This window comes from Martes martes, assembly GCF_963455335.1.
Source record: "Martes martes genome assembly, chromosome: 17".
Classification (NCBI taxonomy): Eukaryota; Metazoa; Chordata; class Mammalia; order Carnivora; family Mustelidae; genus Martes; species Martes martes.
Window position 1 is genome coordinate 49,744,065 of NC_137905.1, and position 22,892 is coordinate 49,766,956.

Below are 22,892 nucleotides of genomic sequence, written 5' to 3' on the forward strand. Positions count from 1 at the left end.
GATCTCTCCGGCGTTCCCTCCCCGGCCACCGTGTGCACAGCCTCCTGGCGGAGCATGTATGCTCGGGGTCCCCCCCACTACCCAACCCTGGCTGTGCCCGCTCACCCTCCTGTGCTGTACCCTCCAGCTTTCAGCTCCCACCCGCACCCTGGTGAACTGGAGGGGAGTTGGGACTGCAGCGCCCCCTGGCCGAGCTCCAGGCTGGCTGCTCATCACTCCTCCTGGGGGTGACCCAGCACCGCAAACTCCACTTGCCCCGGAAGGCCCCTTTGCCGTTCCTTCCACTCCTCGCCCTCCCCACTGTAATCAACACCACTCCTGTTGCTTGGACCAAACCCCAGAGCCACCCCTCACTTCCTTCCTCTCCCCCGCATCCATTTCTTTAAAAAGCAGACCGGCGGACAGGCTGGCCACTCCTCACCCCCTCCGCTGCTCGCATCCACCACGTCTCGCAGGCGCAGGAGGCTCCCGCTCTGGCCCCGGGGTCCCTCCTTCTCGAAGCCAACCAGCACATCGGACTGTGTCACACCCCCGCTCAAAATCACGGGCTTCCCACAACCCGTAGACTCCCAACTGCCTGTCGCGGCCGCTCCGGCCCATTTGATCAGACTCCCGAGATTTCAACCTCGCCACAGACCACAAGGCTCATGTGCTCACCCGCTGTGGGTTCCTAAACGTGCCAAGTGGAACCCTTACAATCATCACTTCTTCTGCCTAGAACATTCTCTTTCTAGTCCTTGTGTGCCCTCCTCTCCCCTTTCCTGTGGTTCTCTGCCCACTGTCACCTCCGTGAAGAATGCCCCCCACCATTGCCCATGTCCCTGTCCTTCCTTGCTTCCACCTTTCCCTGCAACACTGAACATCAGCAATCGTTAAATGACTTGTGTTGACGAGTAACAACTACGGAGGAGAGAAGGAAACAGGAAAAGTTCCTGGGGCGGCGGCCATGCATTTCGCTCCCCACTGGGCCCCGGCACACCACCCAGGGCCGACCTCCGTGTGCTGAGACACTCCACGTGCTAAGCAGCATAAGGCCTGAGCCTCCGGAGGGGGGCTGGGCTGGGCATGAGCTGCGGCATGGTATCGGCATGAACACGATGCCATGGGAGAGGACGCGCAGGGGGACCCAGAACAGGATCCAAGGATCCCACAGTGAAGGGACCAAGGGCTCTGGAACAAACCAGCCCACAGTACGCTTCAGGAAGGAAGTGGCCACCGCAGCACCCAGGAGCACTGCTGACTTTTTGACACTGGCCGTCACCAGGAGGAGGGGCTGCAGAGGACCGGTCCTGTTGGGGCGCAACAAGCGCTCACCTCTTGATCTGCTCTTCGATCTGTTTCACCAGCAGCGACTCCCCACCGCTGAGCCCCCCGGGACCTGGTGTGGCCCTGGGCCCCCCTTCGCTGGGCTCCACGGCCCCGTTGAGCTCCAACGAGCGGCCCAGGAGGGAGCGCACGCGTTTGGACCGCATGTCCAGGATGGTGTCCGTGTAGCCCACCTCTTCCAGGTACCTGCAGGGAGACAGAACCAGGGCAGCTTGGGTGTCTCCTGGCTTCTTTAGATCCAATAGGGGCTGAGGCAAACGGGGACAGGCTTTTTGGAGAAGCAACTTAAGACTCCACGCCTGTGTTTTAAATAAGCACACCCCAGGCCCCAATGCGTCACTTTCAAGTCTATTTCCAGGGTAAGCCTTTACATACAGGCACAATGCGGTCACACAGATGCTAGTGGGGATGCCGTACGGAAGAGCCAAGACACAGGAGCCACGCTACATGCCCACTGCGGATGACTGTGGCCGCAAATGACTGATGGGGACACGAAGCAGAAAATAACAGAGGCACAGGGCCAAGATGGCCACAATAAGCAGCTTAACGAAAATCCTAAGTTATGTGAGCCACACAATTTATGTTTGTTTAAAAAACTAAAAAAAAAAAAAAAAAAGAGTTAACGTGTGTACACGTACAGGCCACACGCAAACACATATTTGAAACGTGCCCCCCGTGAGGCCTGGAAAGATACATACTCGATGCACCAGCAGTGACCTTGGACCTTTGGAATAAGGGATTAGAGACGTAAGAGCGACCTTTACAGTTCACTCTACTCACTTCTACAAATGAGCATTTATTACTTTCGCAATTTCAAACAATGGAAGCTAGCTGGGGCAGGTCTAAAAGTTACAAATAGGAAAAAAAAATTAATTATGGATATCCTGTCCTTCAGAAGCCTTTTACGTTTACCACAACCTGGTCCCTTTGGGACCCGAGCCCACCCCTTACAGGCTGGAGCACACCTGCCCTCACCTGCTGTGTCATCCCATGTGCCTGCCTGGGGCCGAGGAGAGGCAGGGGAGCACGGTGGTGAAGAGGCTGGGCTCTGAGGGCCGAGTGCCTGAGGTCACATCTCAGACCCCCTCGCTTACCAGCTGTGTCATCTCCCACCAGTACACACCCTCCCTGCCTTTCTGTGTTAGGGGAATACTGCCGCGTGGGAATTTCCACCAGGCATCAATGCGTGTATGCGGCAGTAACAGGCACCCCGGCAAGTGCTGCCTAGTAGAACCGTTTCATCATTACGGCTGGCATACACCGTCAGCTAGCAAGCTTCCGGACACTTGGCTTAGGGAAATTGGGGATAGGGACAAATACCTCCTGGTGCTTGTCACGCTATGGAACCATCTTCAATGTGATGATGTGTGAGCAGTGACTGGCTAAGGAAGGTGATGGTCATCCATGGGATAGACGACCCCATAGCTCTTACAATGATGCAACCTAACTAAATTATGTGGAAGAACGTCCACAGCACTTTGCAAAAACAGCAGTAGAAGACACAGAGAAACACGCACCTGCTTTTATAAAACACACACACAGCCCCCCCAGGGTCGCCAAAATGTTTACAGGGGCGTGAGATTCCCTGGGTGGTGGAATTATGAGTGATTTTCTTTGTGTTTCCCTGTAACTCTTGCATTCTCTAAAACACACTGATCTCTTCAATAGTAAAACATAACACCCTTTTTTTTTTTTTTAAAGTGAGCAATACCTGGGGTCACTTCCCAAGAGTAGAGAGCCACCCCCCCCCACCACACCTCCTGCAGCAAGTCTGCCCTCCCTCCCTCCCTGGCTGGGCTCCACCCACAGCATGACCAGCAGGGGTCCTGACAGTCCACAGCCCCACCCCCACAGGGGACAGGAAGGGCTGCAGAGTCTTCAGGCTTTTCTCCAGCCAAACACATCCCTCTCCCTGCCCCATCCCAGCACCCCTGTCCTGCGCACTCACTGTCGGAGAAGCTGCCGCCCCTCCTTCCACACCAGCGGGCTGTTCTCCAGGGTGACGGACTCCACGGGGCCATTGGAGACTGCAGAGTGGAGACAAAGGAGGCAGGCTGTCTTCGGGGAGCGCCAGGTACCCATCACCGCCTCCACCTTCCTCCCCTTCAAACCCTCCTCAGTCACTACACTACTGGTCACCGTCATACGTCCTGCCGAGTCCCTTCCTGAGGGCATCTGAGACCTACCCTCACCCCTCCATGCCCTCTACTCTCCTGAGGTCATTCCCCAAACCACCTCCCAGGCTTCCTTCAGATTCCACCTGCTTATGTGACACGGGGAGCTGGCCCCGTTCTGAGCGCCAAGGCAGAGCGGACTCTATGCTTGAGACGGGCTCTGCCGCTCACCAGCTGTGTGACCTTGGGCAAGCTGGTTTACCTCTCCGAGCCTCAGCTTCCTCTTCCGAGAGGAACAGTCAATAACAGTAGCACCTAGCATTTAGGATTCTTGCGAGGATTAGATGAGATCATCTGTTCATTTTACTCATGAACTACTCACTGGGCATTTACCAGGCACCTGGCTGGGTGCCTGAGCTACAAAGAGCCCTGCCCTCGTGGGACTCCCGTCCTGGTGGGAGGGGTCTGATGTGAAGAACAACATCCCTGTGAACCCAGCCCTGAAGGCCTTGATGGGTCGCCAGCCCCTCACCTCCACTGTCCCGCACCACCTGTTCCAGCCACACCCAGTAACCACCCTCTTTCACGTTGCCACGCTTCCGTACACATGTCCCTCTACCTGGAACACCTGCCCTACCTACTTGTTGGTGAACAAGGAGCTTAGAATGTTAGGGACAGTGTCCATCTGTGTCAGAGGGACAGCAGGCAGGATCGAGCCCCCTCCCCACTCAGGGGCCCTGCAGAGCAGCCCGTGCAGGGGGCACTGAGAGTGAAGTTCACGCCCTGCCCAGCTCCCTGGTCAAGTCTGCATTCTGTGGAGCACAGTAGAAAGAGGTGGTCCAACTCTGCACCGCGCCACCACGCTGAGCTCGGTCTGGTGGGGGGGGCCAGTCGGGCAGGTCGGGGGGAGGCACCTTGTTCTGCCGGTTCTGATTTCTTCTCCCCTGGGTTCAGGTCTGTCCCAAACTTCAATTTATGGTATTTGGCCCTAGAAGAGCAGGTGATTAACGATGACAGACACAGAGAAATAGATAGGGCCAGCCCTCACCTCAGGGGTCCCAGATCCCAGGGCCTCCCACAGTCCTCTCCCCGACCACTCAAGACAAGCCGCCCCCTCGCCCCCGACCCCCCACCTTTAGGAAGCCGCCCTGGTGGAAGAGGCACCACACACAGCATTATGCAGAACCCACTCTTCGAAGTCAGGCAGTCTGGGGTGCGACCCCAGCTCTGGGAGTCCCAGAAGAAGTCCTCCCCCTCTGGAAGCTTCACCTGCCCCCATGAGGGGACTGGGAGGGGTCAGTGAGGCAATGAGTCTTCCGTGGGGCCATCAACGCTATGAATGTTGTTACTAGTACTGATCCCTGAACTCCATCTACCGTGTCGTGTTCTGTCCCCCACCCCGTGCTAGAACCACACAGTACTGGGTGATGGCGAAGGGAACGCCGGTTTCCAAACCTCCCCGGGCTGGAAGGCACTGCAGGCGGCCTCCGGAGCCTCCCACTCGGGCCTGACCCGGGGCGGCAGAGCTCACCTTTCCTGCTTCAGCGCGTATTCCAACATCTTGATCCGCCGCACCAGGTCCGTCTTGAGATTCTCTTGCCCCTTCCGCTCTCCCTGGAGGAAAGCCACCTGAGCCTGGGGGGGGACAGAAGGGAACAGGAAGACAGCAGGGCTCAGGCTCACTGACGCGTGTCCCTCGCTCACGCAAGGACAATCAGCTCCAGCCCCCAGCCCCACAATGACATGCAGCGGCCACTTCTTCAGGCGTGAAGACCCTGAGCCAGGGTTCAATGGAGCAGAGACAGGGCATGCTGGATCTGTTTCCAGAGTCCCCTGCCATGTGACCCACCATGAAAGAGCTGAGGAGGAGTCCTTAACCCTTGACATTAAAATGGGTAACTTGGCCCCTGCCTTTTGGGGAGAAGTCGGATCGGGGATGAAAGTAGGGGAGGGAGGCACAAAGAGCCCCGGGCTCCTTCTCCCCCACCCCGAGGCAGGTGCTGTCCCCTAGGTTGCTGGTGGAGGTGGTGTCTCACTATTTCTACCAGAGCATCTGTCTCTGGGAGGCGTAGGAAGCTACTTCGGGAGCTTAGGGACAAGAGTGGGTGGCTCAGCTCAGCTCCCGCTCCAATGCAAAAGCTTTACCACCCAACCCCCACCGCAGGGACCAAGCGTCCCACTGGAGTCTGCCCAGGGTGAGCGAGACATGCCACAGACATGACCCAGGGCCCCTGCCAACCACTTCACACCGTCTGCTGGCATGGGCTACCCCGGTCTGCTCTGGTCTGTCAACAGGTCTTTTGGAGACACTGGGCCAACGGCCTTCGAGGCAGGATCCTGGCCCCTGACCATGTTCCAGAAGTCCTGTGCCAAAGCCCTGAGAGCAGGGCTCAACCCTGGCTTCTCCCCAAGTGCTCCACTGTTACAGGCTGGGTCAGCCTGAGCTCCAGGCCGGGCTCGGCCACTTACTTGCTGCATGATCTGAGGCAGGTCATCGGCCTTCTCTGAGCCTCCATTTCCCCTTCTAGAAAATGGGGCTCACGAGAGTGCCTGCCCCTCATGTGTTAAGTTCTTCTCAGTCCGAGGCCTAGCACAGAAGAAGGGCTAATAAATGCCAGCTCCTACCTCTCAGCAGGTTTATTCTCCCTGTCTGTCCCTCCACAACACTGAAACAGGCCCAGTTCTTTTAAGACCCAAGCCCCATACAGCAGAGATGTCCGTGGCACGCAGGCCTCCTGCCCCCACAGGCAGCTGCATCTTCCTGGAGCCGATCCCCAAACACCACGTGCTCACTGGTGAACCTCGGTGACTACCAGAAGCCCCGGGTCTGACCACAGACCCCTTTTCCAGGCCGTGCCCATTCTCAGAGCACGGCTCCAGGACTACAAGTTCTCGGCAGCCTCTCAGATGCCCACCTGCACTCTCTCCCTCTCCTTGAGGCTCAAAGGGCCCAGAGGACCTACCTGCCCTGGACACTTGGGAGTGTGGCACAGCTCTGTGCCCGCAAGCCTCCTATGGCCTTGGCCTTGCTCTAGGGACCAGGTCTCTCCCTCAGATTGGCTGAGAACTGAGCACGTGCTAATTAACGTCTGCCTCTGGCCGGGAACCCAGGAAAGAGGCACTCACATACCTCTGGTGGGGGTCATACATCGATGCACCCTTCCTGGAGGGCAGTTCCGCCACATCTATAGAAATGTTAAACACACACTCCCTTTGCCCTGACAGGTCCACTTGCAGGGACGTAGCCTACAGGCATTAAGTGCAACTTGGGCTTCCTTCCAGAAAATAAAAAGGAGTATCCCTGCCTCGATGTAAGACAAAAGTATCATGCACCCATTTCCTTACAACACCAATATTTACTAAGCCCCAGTCGTGTATCAGGTACAGGTGCAGACAGAGGATACAGCACTCAAGACGGACTGCATGTTCCAGAGAGGGGTGTAGGACAAATAATGAACAGATCACTATATGTCACCAGGTATGCTGGCGGGGGGAGGGGGGGGCGCGACCCAATCTGTCCATTGTGGGAATGGACTTGTTCCCCCTTCTGAACACCTTTTTCTCTCTACACTTTAAATCAACACATACATGCATAAATACCTAAGGCCAGACACTCAGACTCACATGTGGTCACCACTTTAGCAGTCTGAATTTCTGTCCTTTGTGTATCATCTCAGTCACCCAAAGCCACCCTGTCCAGTCCCTTTAGAAGGTGGGGGGAGAGGTGGAGAAGGAAAGGTCAATCACCAAACAGAAGCCCCAGGTTACTACCTCCTCACTGTCCTCGCTACCCTCTGGGGCTTCCATAGTGAGCCCTGTACTTCCCAGGGCCGGAACAGCCTGCTGAACGCCCACATTCATTCAACATCCCGCACTGGTGACCGCCCAGACAGCCCGATCCCGCATGAGCCACTGGAGAGTCACGGAGAAGACGACTGGTTCCTGGCCTCACAGAGCTCTCAGTGCAGTGCGGAAACAGGCAGGAGTATCAACAACCAACATGCCATGTGACTAGGCACGGAGAGGGAGCAAAGGGTGTTATGGGAGGAGAACACCCAACCTGCTCCTGGAGGTAAGAAGCACAGCTCGGCCAAGACCTGAAGGCTGTTAGAAGTTGGCCAGGGAGGGGCGCCTGCCTGGCTCAGTGGGTTAAGCCTCTGCCTTCGGCTCAGGTCATGATCTCAGGGTCCTAGGATGGAGCCCTGCATCAGGCTCTCTGCTCAGCAGGGAGTCTGCTACCCGCCCCCCCCCAGCCCCCGCCTGCTTGTGATCTCTTCTCAGTCAAATAAATAAATAAATAAAATCTTAAAAAAAAAAGAAGTTGGCCAGGAGAGTAGCATGTGCTGCAGGCAGAGGACAGAGACAAGAGCTGCATGGCAGGCTTACGGAACGCTAAGAAGGCCAGTACAGCCACCTGAGAATGTGTAACAGGGCTAGTGAGGAAAGGCAGAGAGGCTTCTAGGCCCGAGAAAGGACCACAGACCAAGCAGGAGTTTGAAAGTTGTCCTCAGAGCATAGGGGAAGCCGTGGAAAGGTTTTAAGCAAAGGAGAGATGTAGTCAGTGCACGTTCCAAAGACAATTGCAGCTGTACTGCCGAGAACTGACGGCTGGGGGGTTGCTAAAGTCCAGTCCGGGAGGCAGTCCCGGAAATCCCAGGGAGAACTGACAGTGGCCCAGACCAGGAAGGGGGGCTGGGTTAGTGGATCTGCGGTAATAAGGAGGTAGGACTGATAAGACAGGTGACTCAGTCTGGGGGGAGAAGAAAGGGAAGGCAGGAGCATACCAGGCCCTCACGCTTGCTGGGCCTGGCCCCTTCATCCCTGCTATCACCACAGCAAGCCCCGATCTCCCTTCTCCTAATTATGGTGCAGGAACCTGACTCAGCCCGCTCTGCTCTGTTGTCCCCTTTCCAGCTCCCCTGGCAAAGAAGGGAGAAGCGAGAACCAGAAACATGTGGCTCAAGTGAACCAACTGGGAGGAATCCCACAGAGAGGGGAAGTGTTGGCGGCCAGTTCCTCCTACCGCCGAAAATGCCAGCAGCCGGCGCCGCCTCATCTCTGAGTGCCATGGTGGGCTGGCAGGTAAGCCCAGGATCTGGAAGTTCTCCACCCACCATATCCACCCACCACCACTCCCCCACCCCCATCCCGGCCAGACTGTTAGAACACACACACCCCCAGGACTGTGCCCAGACGCTGCTGCCGCCTCCCTGCGGCTGCTCCCTCTCTCCAGCCAGGCAGCACCGGAAAGGCTTCCCAAGGAGCCAAAGGGTCTCAGTCCTCCCAGGAGCTGACGGATGCCTCTCCCTATCTTGCTGTGGACCCTTCTGTCCCGGCCGCCAGTCCTATGTGTTTGTCTTCGGGACCCACCCAGCCCTGTATCTCCTACGCTCCTTCTCCAGAGGCTCCTGGCAGGGATTCCCACCCCCCCCCACCCCCAGCAAATCCCTCAGAGCCCCTGGGGAGGCTGGCAGTGGGGGAGGGGCTGGCCCCACACCTGCTCTGCCCCCACCTGGCTCCCTACATCCCCCATCACTGCTTCTCCAGGAATGTCCAGTTGAGATTCCCCTGAGAGGTTCCCCCACCTTTGGGGAGCTCCCCTCCCCAAAAGGGCCTCCTATCTATAAACTATATAGGGTTTGCACGTGACCTTTCGTGTTCATCCTGTGTTGTTTTACCTTAAATGCACAGCGTGCGTATCTTTGAAATCAGAAATATTTACGACCTTAACGTTTTCATTAAAATATCTTATGCTTACATCCAAATGATCACGGGGCTTCAAGCAGAGCCACACAATCGAGTTACTCCCCCAGGGTGCGAGTGTGCCCAGTTCTCTGCAGGCTCTCGTGCAGAACCAGCCGCCTCTGTTAGCCTGGAAGCTTCTGAAGGGCGGAAACCTCACTGCCTGCTTCTCGGAATCCCCCACCCGACAAAGTCCTGCTTATTGTCAGATGGCATCTGAGCCATCTCCTTGCTCTGATCTCTGGGTACCTCCTGGCAGGACCTCACGAGGGGCTGCCTCGCCCACCACGCCCCCCACGCCCTCACCAAGCGCACCGCCGGCGCAACATGTCCTGTGCCAGGAGCAGCCGGACTCGGCGACCTGGAGAAGACACATTCAGGGTTCCTCGCAAAGGTCTGACACGGGCCAGGCCTCCAAGGATCTCACAAGAGGAGTCACACCTCTGTTAAGCGGTGAGTGTTCGAGCAGAGGTGTGTCAAGTGAGGTGCCCCAGAAGGGAGTGTGTGGAACCGTGGGGGCACCCTGCACCGACCACCGTTTCATGAGCACAGCTGTTCTACCCTCCCGCCCCCCAGGCCACTTTACACCCACACAGGAATATACAGACGTTCGCTGCAGCCATTTCTGCCGGAGGCAGGAGGCCGGGGAGGGGAGTCTGGAAAGAAGCTTAAAGTCTGTCACCAAGGGTCAACCAAGAGAGCTGCAGTATAAACATCCAGGGGAGTGTAGTTATCAAAACAGTACAAAAGCTCTCGGTGCCAACAGGAAAGGAACGCCAAGACACGGGTATGTGAAAAAAGTCACAACATGATTCGTATGTGACCCCGTGTTTTACACACACAGAGCTGAACTCCTTTTCTAGCAGGAACGGTTGCAGAGACGAGCAGAAAGAGGACGGGAGGGGGTGGCTTTCTCTTTTCACTCATATACACATACACACACACACACACACACTTGTGAGACCTCTGCGTTCTTACTAATGTGACAGGACAAAAGGAAACAGCACTACACAGTAAGTGATGCTGCAGCCGAGACCGGGAGAGCCTAATCAGGCGCTCTCCACAAGCTCCTTTCTAACTCCAAGAAGGGCCACTCGGTGAGGGCATAAACACACAGCTCTTCTTTCTCCAGTCTCAAGGACAACAAGGTGGTACGGTGGGTGCTGTAGCGGGGCACTGGTGTGAAGTCCCAGAGACCAAGATTCCATCCCAGGTCTGCTGACGACTGCTTGCATGATCTTGAGGAGGCTACCGGGCTTCACTGGAACGTTCCTCGTCTGCACTGGGCAGCGAGGAGGTACAGAGAATGCACTTCTAAAAGCCCACAGACCAGCCCTGCCACCCACAGGCTGGGATCCTAGCTCAGTCCCGGCCTGACTCTCCCTCAGGGCCTCCCTTTCCTCTCCGATTCTTTCTGAGTTCTGCCTTTGGCTCGGGTCATGGTCTCAGGGTCCTGGGATCGAGCCCCACTTCGGGCTCTCTGCTCAGCAGGGAGCCTGCTTCCCCCCCTCTGTCTGCCTTCCTCTCTGCCTACTTGTGATCTCTCTCTGTCAAATAAATAAAATCTTCAAAAAAAAAAAAAAAAAAAAAAGCAAGGGACAGGGAAGAGGACCACCCCGCTCCCAGAATGTCGCAAAGACGAAACGATACCATGTATCTAAAATGCTACACACAGTGCCTGGCACCTCCTTTGTGTCCAAACGAACAGCAGCTGCCAGCGTTACTGCTGAGTGAGGGCAAGGACACCTGCCCGGTCTCCATCATGGGGTCCTGGGATCAAGCGAGATGGATGCTGGGAAAAAGTGCCAGAAACAGAGTTGAACACAAAAGTGAGGGGTGCTTACGTAAGGATTCCTCTCCCACCTCAAGGCCAAGCCTCAGCTACCACACAGCTAAGATCCCTATTTTTGGAGGGGGGAGAAATGTAGAATGCTCTCTTCATTCATCCTGTGGACAAAATTCTAATCAGTTCTTTATTTGGGGTCCCCATATCAACTGGACAGGAAACCATGAACCAGAAGGGGGAAACTGGGCTGCTAGAAGTAGATACTGGCTTCTGCTAATTATATCCCAGCTCAGGAACCCTCAGTCCTGGTGGCCCATCTACGGATCCCCTCAAATCCTCCCAACTCTGATGCCCCATCCTCCAGACACTCAGCAAACAGACCCACACTTCTCAAGGTCACGAAACCCAGCCCAAACCCAGCCCAACTCCTCAGGCTCTAATAAACATCATCCCAGGGCACACTCCTCTCCCAAGCTACTCCACAAACCATGGGGTCCTTTCCCAGAAACTTCCACAAACACATCTCCTCCCAGAGTCCTTCTGAAATGCTTCTTCAATGTTGTTTGCCTGCTCCGCAAAACCCTCTGCCTGCCACCCTCCAGGTACGTCCCTCCAAGTCCTCCTGTCCCCGGTCCCTTTATCTCCATGTTGGACGCCACAGCACTACAGTCCAGAGTTCTCCACCTGACATCCTCTACACACCTCCCATCTCAAGACCATTGCCTGCACCCCCCACCCCCGCCGCACTCCTCCACACCCCCCAAACTGGAGTTTCGGCTCTGCAGCTCTTCCATACGGGCTCCCAGAGCAAGTCCTGGCCCTGTCCACGCTTCCACCCCTCGGGCACCCCACCCTACACCCGACAGCCACACATGCCGGCCTCCCCAAAGTTTCCTCTTAGAGGAGAGGACACAGATCTTCCTCCTGGGACCCCGCCCCTGCCCTCTTCTCATCCCGAATCCTCATACAGCCATCTTTCAATACCACCCCCCCCCCGTCCAAACGTTCCGAAACACACCCGGTCCCAGGCTCCCTGACTTCCTCTCCCCACTCAGGCCAGTTCCCCGCTCGACTCACTCTCACTCTCGGCAGCTCCCAAGTTTCCCCGACGCCCCCTCTCTCCCACCCGAAGCCCATCAGGTTCCACCTCCAACCCTCACCTGGTCGGGGACGGGGTTGGGAGGCCAGCGGCACCTTTCAGGCTTTTGCTCACTCCCAAGGAGAGCCCCCCCCCGCCCCCGCGAGTCCTCCCACCACTCTCTGCTGAGTTCTCCTGGGCTCCCCTCAGGGCCCGAGGTCCTCTCCAGGGAACCCGTCTGCCGGTCCGCTCACTCCAACTCCAGCTCCAGCTCCTAGCCGGTTCCGGTCCCCTGCGCCCCTCCTCTCGGCCGGCCCCGGTCGGACTCTGCCGCCCCGGGGCCTCCCTCCCACCTCGAGCCGCCGGGTGCCCTCAGGACCCCCCTCGGACGGCCCCTCACTCCGTCTCCGGGCCGGTCGCGGTCCCCTCCCGCCCCCCCGGCCGTCCCGGCGGCCATTGCTCCAAGATGGCGGCGGCGGCGGCGGCGGGTGAGGCCGGGCCGGGCCGGGCGGGGGGTCGGGGGTCCCGGGGCGGCGCTCACCTGCAACTCGGCGCGCTCGGCCTCCCAGCGGGCCTTCTCCGCTTCGAAGCGCGCCCACTCGTGCTGGATAAAGTGCAGGATCCCGGGCAGGCTCAGGGGCTCAGGCCCCGCCGTAGGCCCGGGGCTGCCTCCGCCGCCGCCTCCCTTACCAGCCGGGCCGGGCCCCGGGGCAGGGGCAGCGGGCGGGACCGCCCCCGTCGGGCCGGGGCCCGCGCCGGAGCCCAGCGGGCGGCAGGAGGAGGCGGCGGCGGCGACCGCGGCGGCCGCTCGCTCCTCCATCATGGAGGCCCCGGGGCCGGCCCGCGCGCCCGCTGTGCCTCGCGCGCCTGCGCGGCCGTACCAACCGCCCCCCCACCCCACCGCCCCGCACCGCCCGCGCGCGCGCTCGGCGGGGGCCGGGGGGGCCGGTGATGGGAACGAGGCCGTGCGCACGCCTCTCCCACCCGGGTCGACCCCAAAAGCGCGCGCGCGCGTGCGGGTGGGCGGGAAGGGGCGGGGCGGAGACGCGCGCCCCGAGGAGGGCTAACCGAGACCCAGGCCGAGCGCGAGGGTCGCGCCTGGGAAGAGCGGGACTTTGGGAGGAGCCGCTTTCTGCCCCTCTCTTCCTGCCTCGCCCCAAAGAAAAATTCTAACTCCCTCCAGACCCAGATGTCACTCTCCTTAACACTGTTCCTCTGAGAGAAAGGGCGACCACCAGGGGTGGTCTCAGCAAGGGCCCCATCCTCTCCGTTTCCCGGCCCAGGTCGGTAGTCACGGTAACCCTTCCCCAGCCTGGAACCCTCCCTCTTTGTGGTTATGGAGCCCCAAACCTCTCCTGTCCCTGCACCAGGGGGAGGTTGCTAAGGTAACTTAAGTCCCTGGTGGTCCTTCTGCCCCAACCTTCATTTGGTTACTATGGCAACCTCACCTAGCACTCAGGTAGAAAGGACCCCAGCCCCAAGGACACTGATTGCTGAGAGAACACCTCTTTCCCAACCCCTCCTCCTATCCACCCAGCTGGCGTTACCATGGTAACCGTTCCCCCCCACCCTTTCTCATCGTGGGAGGTCCATGGACCAAGCCAACCAGGTGTTTTTATTTAGAGAAGATGCTCTGCCGAGGAGCCGTTGCTATGGTTACAGGGCCTGGACCAGGAGGTGGAAACAGGCAAGGCCAACCCCTGGTTGCTATGGTAACCAGGGACATACAAGGCTAGTCCCCCTAACCGGGTCCCTAAGAACCAGGCCCACGAAGGTAGGGGACAGTTTTAAGATTGTTTCTCAGGATGGAGTGGGTCTAGGGAAGGGGTTGTTCCAGTAATGGCTTTGGTCACTTCTAGCCCCACCTTTCTGGGCACATTCCTAAGAAGGGATGGTTGTAGGCTGCTGGGATAACTGACATCCTTCCCACCCATTCCTGAGATACCCCAGGTGGGGCCCGAGCTCATGGAACTTCAGAGAGAAAGGATTCTCTGACCTTCTCATTGCCACTTTTGCAGGCAAGGTAAAATCGTACTCTGCTGTGCAAAGTTGGCTGATTTGGGGTTTTCTGGTTCTCATTCCCTCAGCAGTGCAGCTGAGCTGGGCTGGAGCCGCCCACCCGGAGCTCCTGCAGCGACCTAGGAGGTAAGAAGTCCCTGAGTGTCACCAGTGCTGCTGTGGAAACCACCCTTCCCCCTGTATCACTCATTTTCTTTGCCTGTCACATTCCCATTCCACAGATGTGGCAGCTGAGGCTCAGTCCAGAGCAGAGCTCAGGCCAGGTGAACCTAGGCCGAAAGTGAACCTGAGTCTACTTACATTGTTTTCTGGGGAATGGAGAGACAAAGTCTCAGCTTGACTGTCCTCTCCTCCCTGGACCACCTTTTCTCTGTCACACCCCTCGCCGGTTTCCTGACCCATCTGTAAGTTCTGTGTGTGGTTTTTGTCTTCCTGCCTCTGGAGGGCCTGCCCAGTGACTGCTTCGATCTTTCCCTGTTCCCCAGAACACAGGGTCTGGTGCAGAGAGTCCTCACTAGGTATCTGTCTGTTGAGTTCATGGGTGAATTAATTCAGTAATTTGCCATATTCAGCTTTGAAAAACACCTGTCAGGTTGGGGCTGCAGAATGCTCAGTGAAGGTGGACAGCGAGCTGGGCAGTCTTGAGTGGACCCAAGAGAGAGCAGAGCTTACTGGTTGAAAACATGACTCTGGAGCCAGTGTTGTGGGTCAAATCCTGGGTCCACCATTTCCCAGCTGTGTGACCTTGAATGAGTGCCTTTACTTCTCTGTGCTGCTTTGTCCTCATTTTTAAATGTAATCAGAACATGAAAACGAAACAAGGTAATTTAAGTGCTTAGAAAGGGATCTGGCCCTATGGTGAGCAGCTGAAATTGTTGATACTATCATCGTACTGTGATTCAGAGAAACACAGACATTCAGACCTTCAGAACCATCGTTTCAGACCCTTTGCCTTGATAAAGGAGTTTTGAGCCCTTATAGTCGGGGAAGCCAAGACCAACCGCGTCAGGGTACTAGGTGATTCCTTGCTCTTTCTTCTCTGGTCCCCTCCCCTGCTGGTCTGGCTGCCATACCCACTGGTCTCCGAGGACCTGATTTCTGTCCTCTGTCCTGCCGGGCACCTCGTGGCCCAGAGCCAGCCAGATGGAACATGCCGAGCACCAGGGCCTGGGAGGTAGAGACCGGGGTTTTCCCTCTGTCCTTTCTGTCCCTGAGCCACAGTTTCCCCATCTGAACACCCAGAGTCAGTCGTTCGTGCCACACCCATTTATTGAGCACCTGGTGCATGCCCGGCACTGAGCTGTGCCCTGAGCGCACAGTAGGGAACAAAAGAGTAAGTCAAATCTACGTGCTAATGACTAGGGGAGAAAAACACAGGGATGAGGCACAGGAAATATGTGGGTGATAGGGAGATACGTTTTGAAAGAGAGTAGCCAAAGAAAGGGCTCCCTGGACATATGTCATCGGAGCAGAGACACAAGGGTCACAAGGGAGGAGCCATGCAGATACCTGGGGGACAGCGTCCAGACAGAGGGCATAGCCAGTGCTTTGGCTGCTGTGCCCTGGGAGGATTTGAAGACTGGTGTTTGGCCATTGTGGCTGGAGCTGACAGTCGGTGGGAGAGACTGGGACCACATGGGGCCTTCTGGGCCCTGGTGAAGACTTTGGCTTTTCCTTTGAGTTGTAAGCCACAGAAGGTTCGAGCAGGTGTGGGACAGAATCTAATTTGAGTTTTCAAACGATCCCTCTGGGTGCCAAGTGGGGAACTGCCCTGGGGGGGGGGGGAGGATAAGGGCAGAGCAGGAAAAGGGTCTCTACAGAGTCTTTAGAAGATTCTAGAACCATCAGTGTTCTCTCCAGGGCTTCTGCGTACACAAACTCTAAGAGTCTAAGGTTTTTAAGACCTTGAAGATTCTATGATACCTGCCCACCCGCCCATACAGTAATGTGAGGTCAGGTTTGTTGTCTATCACTGTGTGCTGTGTGTCTGCTGCTGGGTCCCCAGTGCCTAGAACAGTACCTGCGGTATTGTAGGAGTTCCACAGAGAGGGAAGAACTGAAGGAAAGAAGAATCAATCTAAGGTCCAGAAGGCGATTCCGAGGTTTTAAAGATTAAGAAGTTGCTCTCAAAGTGCAACTCAGATTCTTAAATGCCAACCGAGCTGGGTCACAGGCGGGCAAGCAGGCCTGGGATGGGTGAAGAGAAGGAAGAGGGCATTCCTGGTAGGAGAGAGAGGGGAGAGAGGAGGCAGGAAGACCCGGGGCCCTGAGCCACAGTACAATTTGGCTTCAGGAGCCTTAGGCCTTATAGACTCCGAGAACCCTGGCCTTGGGCATCCGTTTTCCGTCAAGTACGCTTTCAGTGCCCACCTGTGTGCCGGGAACACAGAGGTGACTGAAGAAGCCCTGGCTTTACCCTCCCAGGTCTCACAGTCTCGTGGAACAGACGCACCCATCACTGGATGGTGCCCACCCAGAATGGGCAGGGCTGGGATGGGGAGCCCAGAGCCTTCAAGAGCCCACAGATGACTTCTCGCCCAGCTTGGGGTTCAGGGAGGGCTTCCTGCAGGAGGAGGCATCAGAGCTGAGGCCTAAAAGCGGAAGCAGGGGTTCTGCGGGAGGAAAGAGGCACGGGGACAAGAGGTGTTTGAGAAGAGCATCTTCTAAGCAGAAAGAACAGAACATACAAAGGCGTAGAAGTAACATCTGTGGGAGGAAAATTCCAAGCAAGGTGGCTTAGGCAGAGTTTGGCACATGGCAGGAGGTGGAACTGGGCCGGTGCACCAGCAAGAGACCCAGGGTCCCCCCAGGCCTGGTGGGAGGTTGTAAGAAACTGAAACTTTTCCCTCAGGGTACTGGGTAGCCATGGCAGGTTCTGAGCAGGGAAGGAGAGGTCAGGTTTGTGCTTTATGAAGATCCCTCTGGCTGCCATGAGCAGCAGACTTGGTCAGGAGACCAGGGGAGGCTGACCGGGGATCTGGGTGGACCAGGATTGAAGGTGAGATTGGCTGGGTCTCCGATGTCCCCCTTTCTGGGAGGAGTAGAAACCTATGGAAATCCTTCATGGGGAAACTTTTGAGTATTAACTCAGAGCCCAACACCTCCTGTGCTGGAGACCAGCCAGAGCTTGGCGTTGCGTTGGGGACTGGGAGACAGCGCCCTCTGGAGGTTGCTTAGGAGTGCAGCGGGTGAATTCAGGGCGGGGGTGTGTCCTCGGGTCCACAGCCGCTTATCAAAAGAGGCTGCCCCCCTCCCCTTAAAAAAAAAATCATTATTTTATTTTTATCTTTTAATTTCTCATTTGATAGAATGTGGCATTCAGAGTATTTCTATTTTTTAATTTCAGGGTTTTAGTTAAATTCTAGTTAGTTAACACATGGTAAAATTGCCTTGTTTTTTGTTTTTTTAATTAGTGGTCAAGATTAAAAATTGGGATAGTTGTGATTTAAGAAAACTCTTCTAGCTTCTCTTGCAAAACCAAAACGACCTGGCTGACCACTGGGAAGGAGACGGCCATCTGGCCCGGGATTTGAGGAAGTGAAAAGGGGACAGTGGGGGAGGGGCTTGGTGGGCCAATGCTGAAGCCCGAAGCCTCATCCCTCCTCTCCCCACCCCCCTCGGAGCCAGAGTGTGAGAGGGACAGGAGAGACGGTGGGGGGGTGGGCCTCCTAAAGGAGGGAATGGTGGAGCAGAAGGTGCAAGTGGGGCCTGGAAATGGAGTGGGACATTTGTAACTGAACCCAAACCTGAATGAGAAGTTGCCAAAGAAAAGAATAAAGATTAGGTGCAACTGAACAAGGAAGGAGGGAGGGCGAATCGTTTGATAAAAACCTTGCTAAGCACCAGGCTCTGTGCTGGGTGGAACTAGGGACCCAGCAGTGATTGAAACAAACTCAGAACCTGCCCAGTGGGAGGATACAAACCTGTCCCCAGGCAGGAATAGCATAGAGTGGTGGGCTGGGGTGGGAGAAGCCAAGGAGCTGAGGGAGCCCAGAGGGGACAGATGGAAGGTCAGAGAGGGCTTCCTGGAGGAGGGGAAGTCAGAGCTGAAAGCAAATAGAGAAAGGGCTGGGATAGAAGGGCAGCTAGCGATGGGGGGTTGGGGGGTAGGAGGCTTCTGGCAACCACCTCCAGCCTCCCCTTTCCTTCCCCCCCCCAGGATGCCCCGGAAGCCCAGCTAGGGCCCGACTTTGGCCCCATGCGTCTCACCCGCTGCCAGGCTGCCCTGGCAGCCGCCATCACCCTCAACCTCCTGGTCCTCTTGTATGTCTCATGGCTGCAGCACCAGCCCAGGAACTCCCGGGCCCGGAGTCCCCGCCGAGGAGCGGCTGCCGGCCCCCGTGTCACCGTCCTGGTGCGGGAGTTCGAGGCCTTTGACAACGCGGTGCCTGAGCTGGTGGACTCCTTCTTGCAACAAGACGCCGCCCAGCCCGTGGTGGTGGCTGCGGACACGCTCCCCTACCCACCCCTGGCCCTGCCCCGCGTTCCCAACGTTCGCCTGGCGCTGCTCCAGCCCGCCCTGGACCGGCCTGCCGCGGCCTCGCGCCCCGAGACCTACGTGACCACCGAGTTCGTGGCCCTGGTGCCTGACGGGGCGAGGGCCGAGGCCCCGGGCCAGCTGGAGCGCATGGTGGAGGTGCTCCGGGCAGGAGGGGCACGCCTGGTGGCCGCCCCTGTCACCTCAGCCAACCCCGCCCGGTGCCTGGCCCTGAACGTCAGCCTGCGGGAGTGGACGGCCCGCTACGGCCCCGCGCCCTCCGCGCCCCGCTGCGACGCCCTGGACGGAGACGCGGTGGTGCTCTTGCGCGCCCGTGACCTCTTCAACCTGTCGGCGCCCCTGGCCCGGCCGCTGGGCACCGGCCTCTTCCTGCAGACGGCCTTGCGGGGCTGGGCGGTGCAGCTGCTGGACCTGCCGTTCGGCGCGGCGCGCCAGCCACCCCTGGCCACGGCCCACGCGCGCTGGAAGGCAGAGCGCGAGGGGCGCGCGCGGCGGGCGGCATTGCTGCGCTCGCTGGGCATCCGCCTGGTAAGCGGGGAGGGCGGGCGCCTCGAGTGGTTCGGTTGCAGCAAGGAGACCCCGCGCTGCTTCGGGACGGTGGTAGGCGACACACCGGCCTACCTCTACGAGGAGCGCTGGACGCCCCCGTGCTGCCTGCGCGCTCTGCGGGAGACCGCCCGCTATGTGGTGGGTGTGCTGGAGGCAGCCGGTGTGCGCTACTGGCTGGAGGGCGGCTCGCTGCTCGGGGCCGCCCGCCACGGGGACATCATCCCGTGGGACTACGACGTGGACCTGGGCATCTACCTGGAGGACGTGGGCAACTGCGAGCAGCTGCGGGGGGCCGAGGCGGGCTCAGTGGTGGACGAGCGCGGCTTCGTGTGGGAGAAGGCCGTAGAGGGCGACTTCTTCCGCGTGCAGTACAGTGAGAGCAACCATCTGCACGTGGACCTGTGGCCCTTCTACCCCCGCAATGGAGTCATGACCAAGGATACATGGCTGGATCACCGGCAAGATGTCGAGTTCCCCGAACACTTCCTGCAGCCTCTCGTGCCCTTGTCCTTTGCTGGCTTCGTGGCGCAGGCACCTAACAACTACCGTCGCTTCCTGGAGCTCAAGTTCGGCCCCGGGGTCATCGAGAACCCTGAGTACCCCAACCCGTCCCTCCTGAGTTTGGCAGGAAGTGGCTGAAGCTCCTGCGCCGGCTCCGGGGGTCTGGAGAACACTCGCGCCAGGGAGTGGGGGGTGTGGGGGGACCTGGCCTTGGCTATGGTGCTGCTGGCATTTGGTGGGCGGGCCGGGGATGCGGAGCTGCCGGGCAAGGCCCAGCACCGTCCTGCACTTGGAAGACGTGCCCCAACCAAGATTTCCGAGAGCTTGGGTTTATTTGGAGCACAGACAGTTTTGTAAAGAGGAAAATGTGTACGTTCTGCGGCCGGGCTGCCGCGATTAAAACCCCAGCTCTGTCACTTCCTAATTAGGCGGGCCCGGATGAGTGTCCAGTTTCTCCAGGATTCAGTGAGTGTCCTCGCAGCGTCGCGCTCCCAAAGAGCCCGCAGGACGCTTGGCTGCTGGGGCTGCTTCCGCCACTAGAGGGCGCCTCTGTCCTAGTGTGGGGTCCAAGGCCCGGGTAAGCCCCAGGACCTCCTCGTTCCCGGAGCTTCCCTAACTTGAACCTTTTGGTCTCTCCAATCCCCTGTACCTGGCGGACAGGATGACTGTCTCCCTTCTTCCAGAATGTGGCCTCCTGGCCTCCTGCGAGCGCCCTGTGAACTGCATGCTGCTCTTAACCCCATCTTACAGAGGGGGAAACGGGCTCGGCCTTGAGCTGCCGCAGTGGGTAACCGAGCTCTGGATGCCAGACCCACTCCGTATTAACTGCGTTACCTCATCGTTTCAGCGCTCCGCACCCGGTAGCCCACTTGCGCGGCGGGATGAGCAGCAATCAGCGCTCGCTTTACTCGGCAGCCCACTTGCGCGGCGGGATGAGCAGCAATCAGCGCTCGCTTTACTCAGCTCGTGTGGTTGTGCCCGGCGTCCTTCTCAGTGCTGGGCGCGGAGTGACTGCTCCATCCCTCACCTCAACCCTCTGAGGCCAGAGCTGCTATTATTTCCATTTCACAGGTGAGCACACTGAGGCCAGAATGGCAGAGTCACTTGCCCAAGGTCAGACAGCTTAGAAAGCAACAGAGCAGGGACTTGAACCCCGGCGGTCAGGTTGGAGCGCACACTGAATTTGGCTGCTGTGCCCCCTCTCTAGTTATGCTACATGAGAGGGGGGTCCCCGGGAGTCCGCCCCCCTTAGCTGGTGAAGCCATGGCGGCCTTCCTCCTGTGCTCGTGCACCCAAGATTAAATGCCGTCTGAGCAAGTATCCCGAATATACGTATTTATAAATTATATACAGGTACTTCTATCATTCTGTATATTAGTAATAAGGCTTAAATTATTCCATTTTAAAATAAACAGAGAGGGTTTTGTTTACTTGGCTCATCTTAGTGACTTGTCCCATTTGGAACCACGGGCTCTGAGGCAGGAGAGGCCTGGGGTCAAAACCCAGCTCTGCCTCTTTCTCCCACTGGGAACTGAGGCCACCATGACTCTGCCTCGCGGAACCTCTGCTTTGCACCTGGGAAATGGGGGTCGTGAACGTTCCCCCCACAGGGGTGCTGTGAGCCACTTGAGTGGTAAAGGCTCAGGAATCAAGGCTGTGTTTGGCTCCTGGCCAACTTTATTTGTGATCTTAGGCAAGTTGCTGCTTCCCTGGACCTATAGGTTGGGTGTGGGGGATGGGCGAGATTGCAGAAGCGGGAAGCCAGGAGGAGGGGGAGGGGGAGAAGAAGATGATGAATGCAAATCCAGTCCCATCTCAAACGTGGCTCAGACATCCAGAGTCCAACTCCTTAGAGCACAGCCTCTGTTTTTAGCCACTGAACCCGCAAATGGCTCCCAGAGACTGTTGGGTTTCCACAGAGCATTCTGGAAACATAAGAGAATGATTTAGGTTATCAGCATGATCAGATGATGCTTTTGACTCCTGGGAGGCGTAGCCCAGGGATGGAGAGGTCATAGTAGGCAGGACCTCTCCACAGGGTAAAGCACTGGCCCTTGTCACATATAGTTTTGAAAGCCCCGTTGGGCATTCCTAAAGGGAGTGCGATGTTCAAAATCTTGTGCAACTGGTACGGTGATACAAATTAATATATATGTCAATATATGCATCACAATGTGTAAATATTTCTTTTTTCTTCTCTGAAGGATGGAAACGATCTGTATATACGTATTTCTTTCAATTGTTTGCCAAGAACATGAGCTGAAACTCAAATCATTGTTAAATCCTGCAATGATTTTGTTTTATTTAGAAACTTTCTTAGAAATTGTTGGTGCGGTTTCTTGATTGATATGCTATATATATATATATATATATATTCATTTATTTAATTACTTTATTGTATAAAAATATATAAAATAAACCTGGCTTAGCTGTGATTTGATAAGAGAACCACATCAAGTGCTTCCGGCAACTTCCCATTAAACTGAGTGCCATTAGGTGACTTGAGGTCTCAACAGATCAAGAATTTCTCTTGGGGTGTCTGGGTGGCTCAGTGGGTTAAAGCCTCTGCCTTCGGCTCAGGTCATGATCCCAGGGTCCTGGGATCGAGCCCCACATCGGGCTCTCTGCTCAGCAGGGAGCCTGCTTCCCCCTCTCTCTCTGCCTGCCTCTCTGCCCACTTGTGATCTCTGTCTGTCAAATAAATAAAAATCTTTAAAAAAAAAAAAAAAGAATTTCTCTTAGCACCATCCGTAGTGTTTTGGTGTTTTCTCCTCTGTTCCTTGTTCCTGAATGAACAACAATTTACACTAAAAACTTTTAAAACCTTGGGGCACCTGGGTGGCTCAGTTGGTTAAGCATCTGCCTTCGGCTCAGATCATGATCCTGGAGTCCGGGGATCGAGTCCCGCATCAGGCTCCCTGCTTGTAACGGAGTCTGCTTCTCCCTCTGACCTTAGCCCCTCTCATGCATTCTTGCTCTCTTGCAAATAAATAAATAAAATCTTCCCAGAAAACCCTAGTTTTGTAGCCTTTATAATACTTCCTGACAGCTTTGTGTATTCAGTATTTTTATTCTCAACTAGGTAAATAATATGAGGGAAAACCTATTGCAGCAATTAATTTGAATTAATGAGTTTATATTAGGATACATATCACTGAATTTCAGTGCTCTCTCATTGACTCTTGTATGATTAGCCAGCCAGAACGGAAGCTTTTCGATATTGTAAAAACCGGCACATTCAGACTAGTGCACATTAACCGAATTTTAGCCTCACTTGGG

The 22,892-nt window shown here is 56.8% G+C and overlaps 2 protein-coding genes across 8 annotated transcripts in view; one reads left to right on the top strand and one right to left on the bottom strand.

Annotated features, from left to right (window-relative positions):
* STRN4 (striatin 4) overlaps positions 1 to 12,886 on the bottom strand; it is a 25,728-nt gene extending 12,842 nt beyond the window's left edge. For 5 of the 7 annotated variants that reach the window (XR_013968247.1, XR_013968248.1, XR_013968251.1 and 2 more), the window contains exons 1-5: positions 12,588 to 12,886; positions 4,972 to 5,075; positions 4,355 to 4,428; positions 3,275 to 3,353; positions 1,315 to 1,512 (exon numbers count right to left, since the gene is read on the bottom strand). Coding sequence is in view for 1 of the 7 variants with exons in the window: in XM_080827621.1 (XP_080683747.1) it covers positions 1,315 to 1,512; positions 3,275 to 3,353; positions 4,355 to 4,428; positions 4,972 to 5,075; positions 12,588 to 12,869 (737 nt within the window). In the remaining 6 variants the exon portion in view is untranslated. Of the gene's footprint in view, positions 1 to 1,314; positions 1,513 to 3,274; positions 3,354 to 4,354; positions 4,429 to 4,971; positions 5,076 to 5,909; positions 6,028 to 7,211; positions 7,287 to 12,587 lie in introns of those variants that run through there. The other 2 variants (XR_013968249.1, XR_013968250.1) reach the window with 2 other exon arrangements.
* On the top strand, positions 12,516 to 21,322 carry FKRP (fukutin related protein). The gene is made up of 4 exons (XM_080827622.1): positions 12,516 to 12,534; positions 14,134 to 14,191; positions 14,287 to 14,469; positions 18,225 to 21,322. The coding sequence occupies exon 4, from the start codon at positions 18,264 to 18,266 to the stop codon at positions 19,749 to 19,751; it is 1,488 nt and encodes a 495-aa protein (XP_080683748.1). The 5' UTR covers positions 12,516 to 12,534; positions 14,134 to 14,191; positions 14,287 to 14,469; positions 18,225 to 18,263; the 3' UTR covers positions 19,752 to 21,322.
* The last annotated feature ends 1,570 nt before the right edge of the window (positions 21,323 to 22,892 follow it).

Bases quoted from the DNA above. Each gene is read 5' to 3' on its own strand.
- FKRP (XM_080827622.1), top strand. From the start codon at position 18,264: ATGCGTCTCACCCGCTGCCAGGCTGCCCTGGCAGCCGCCATCACCCTC.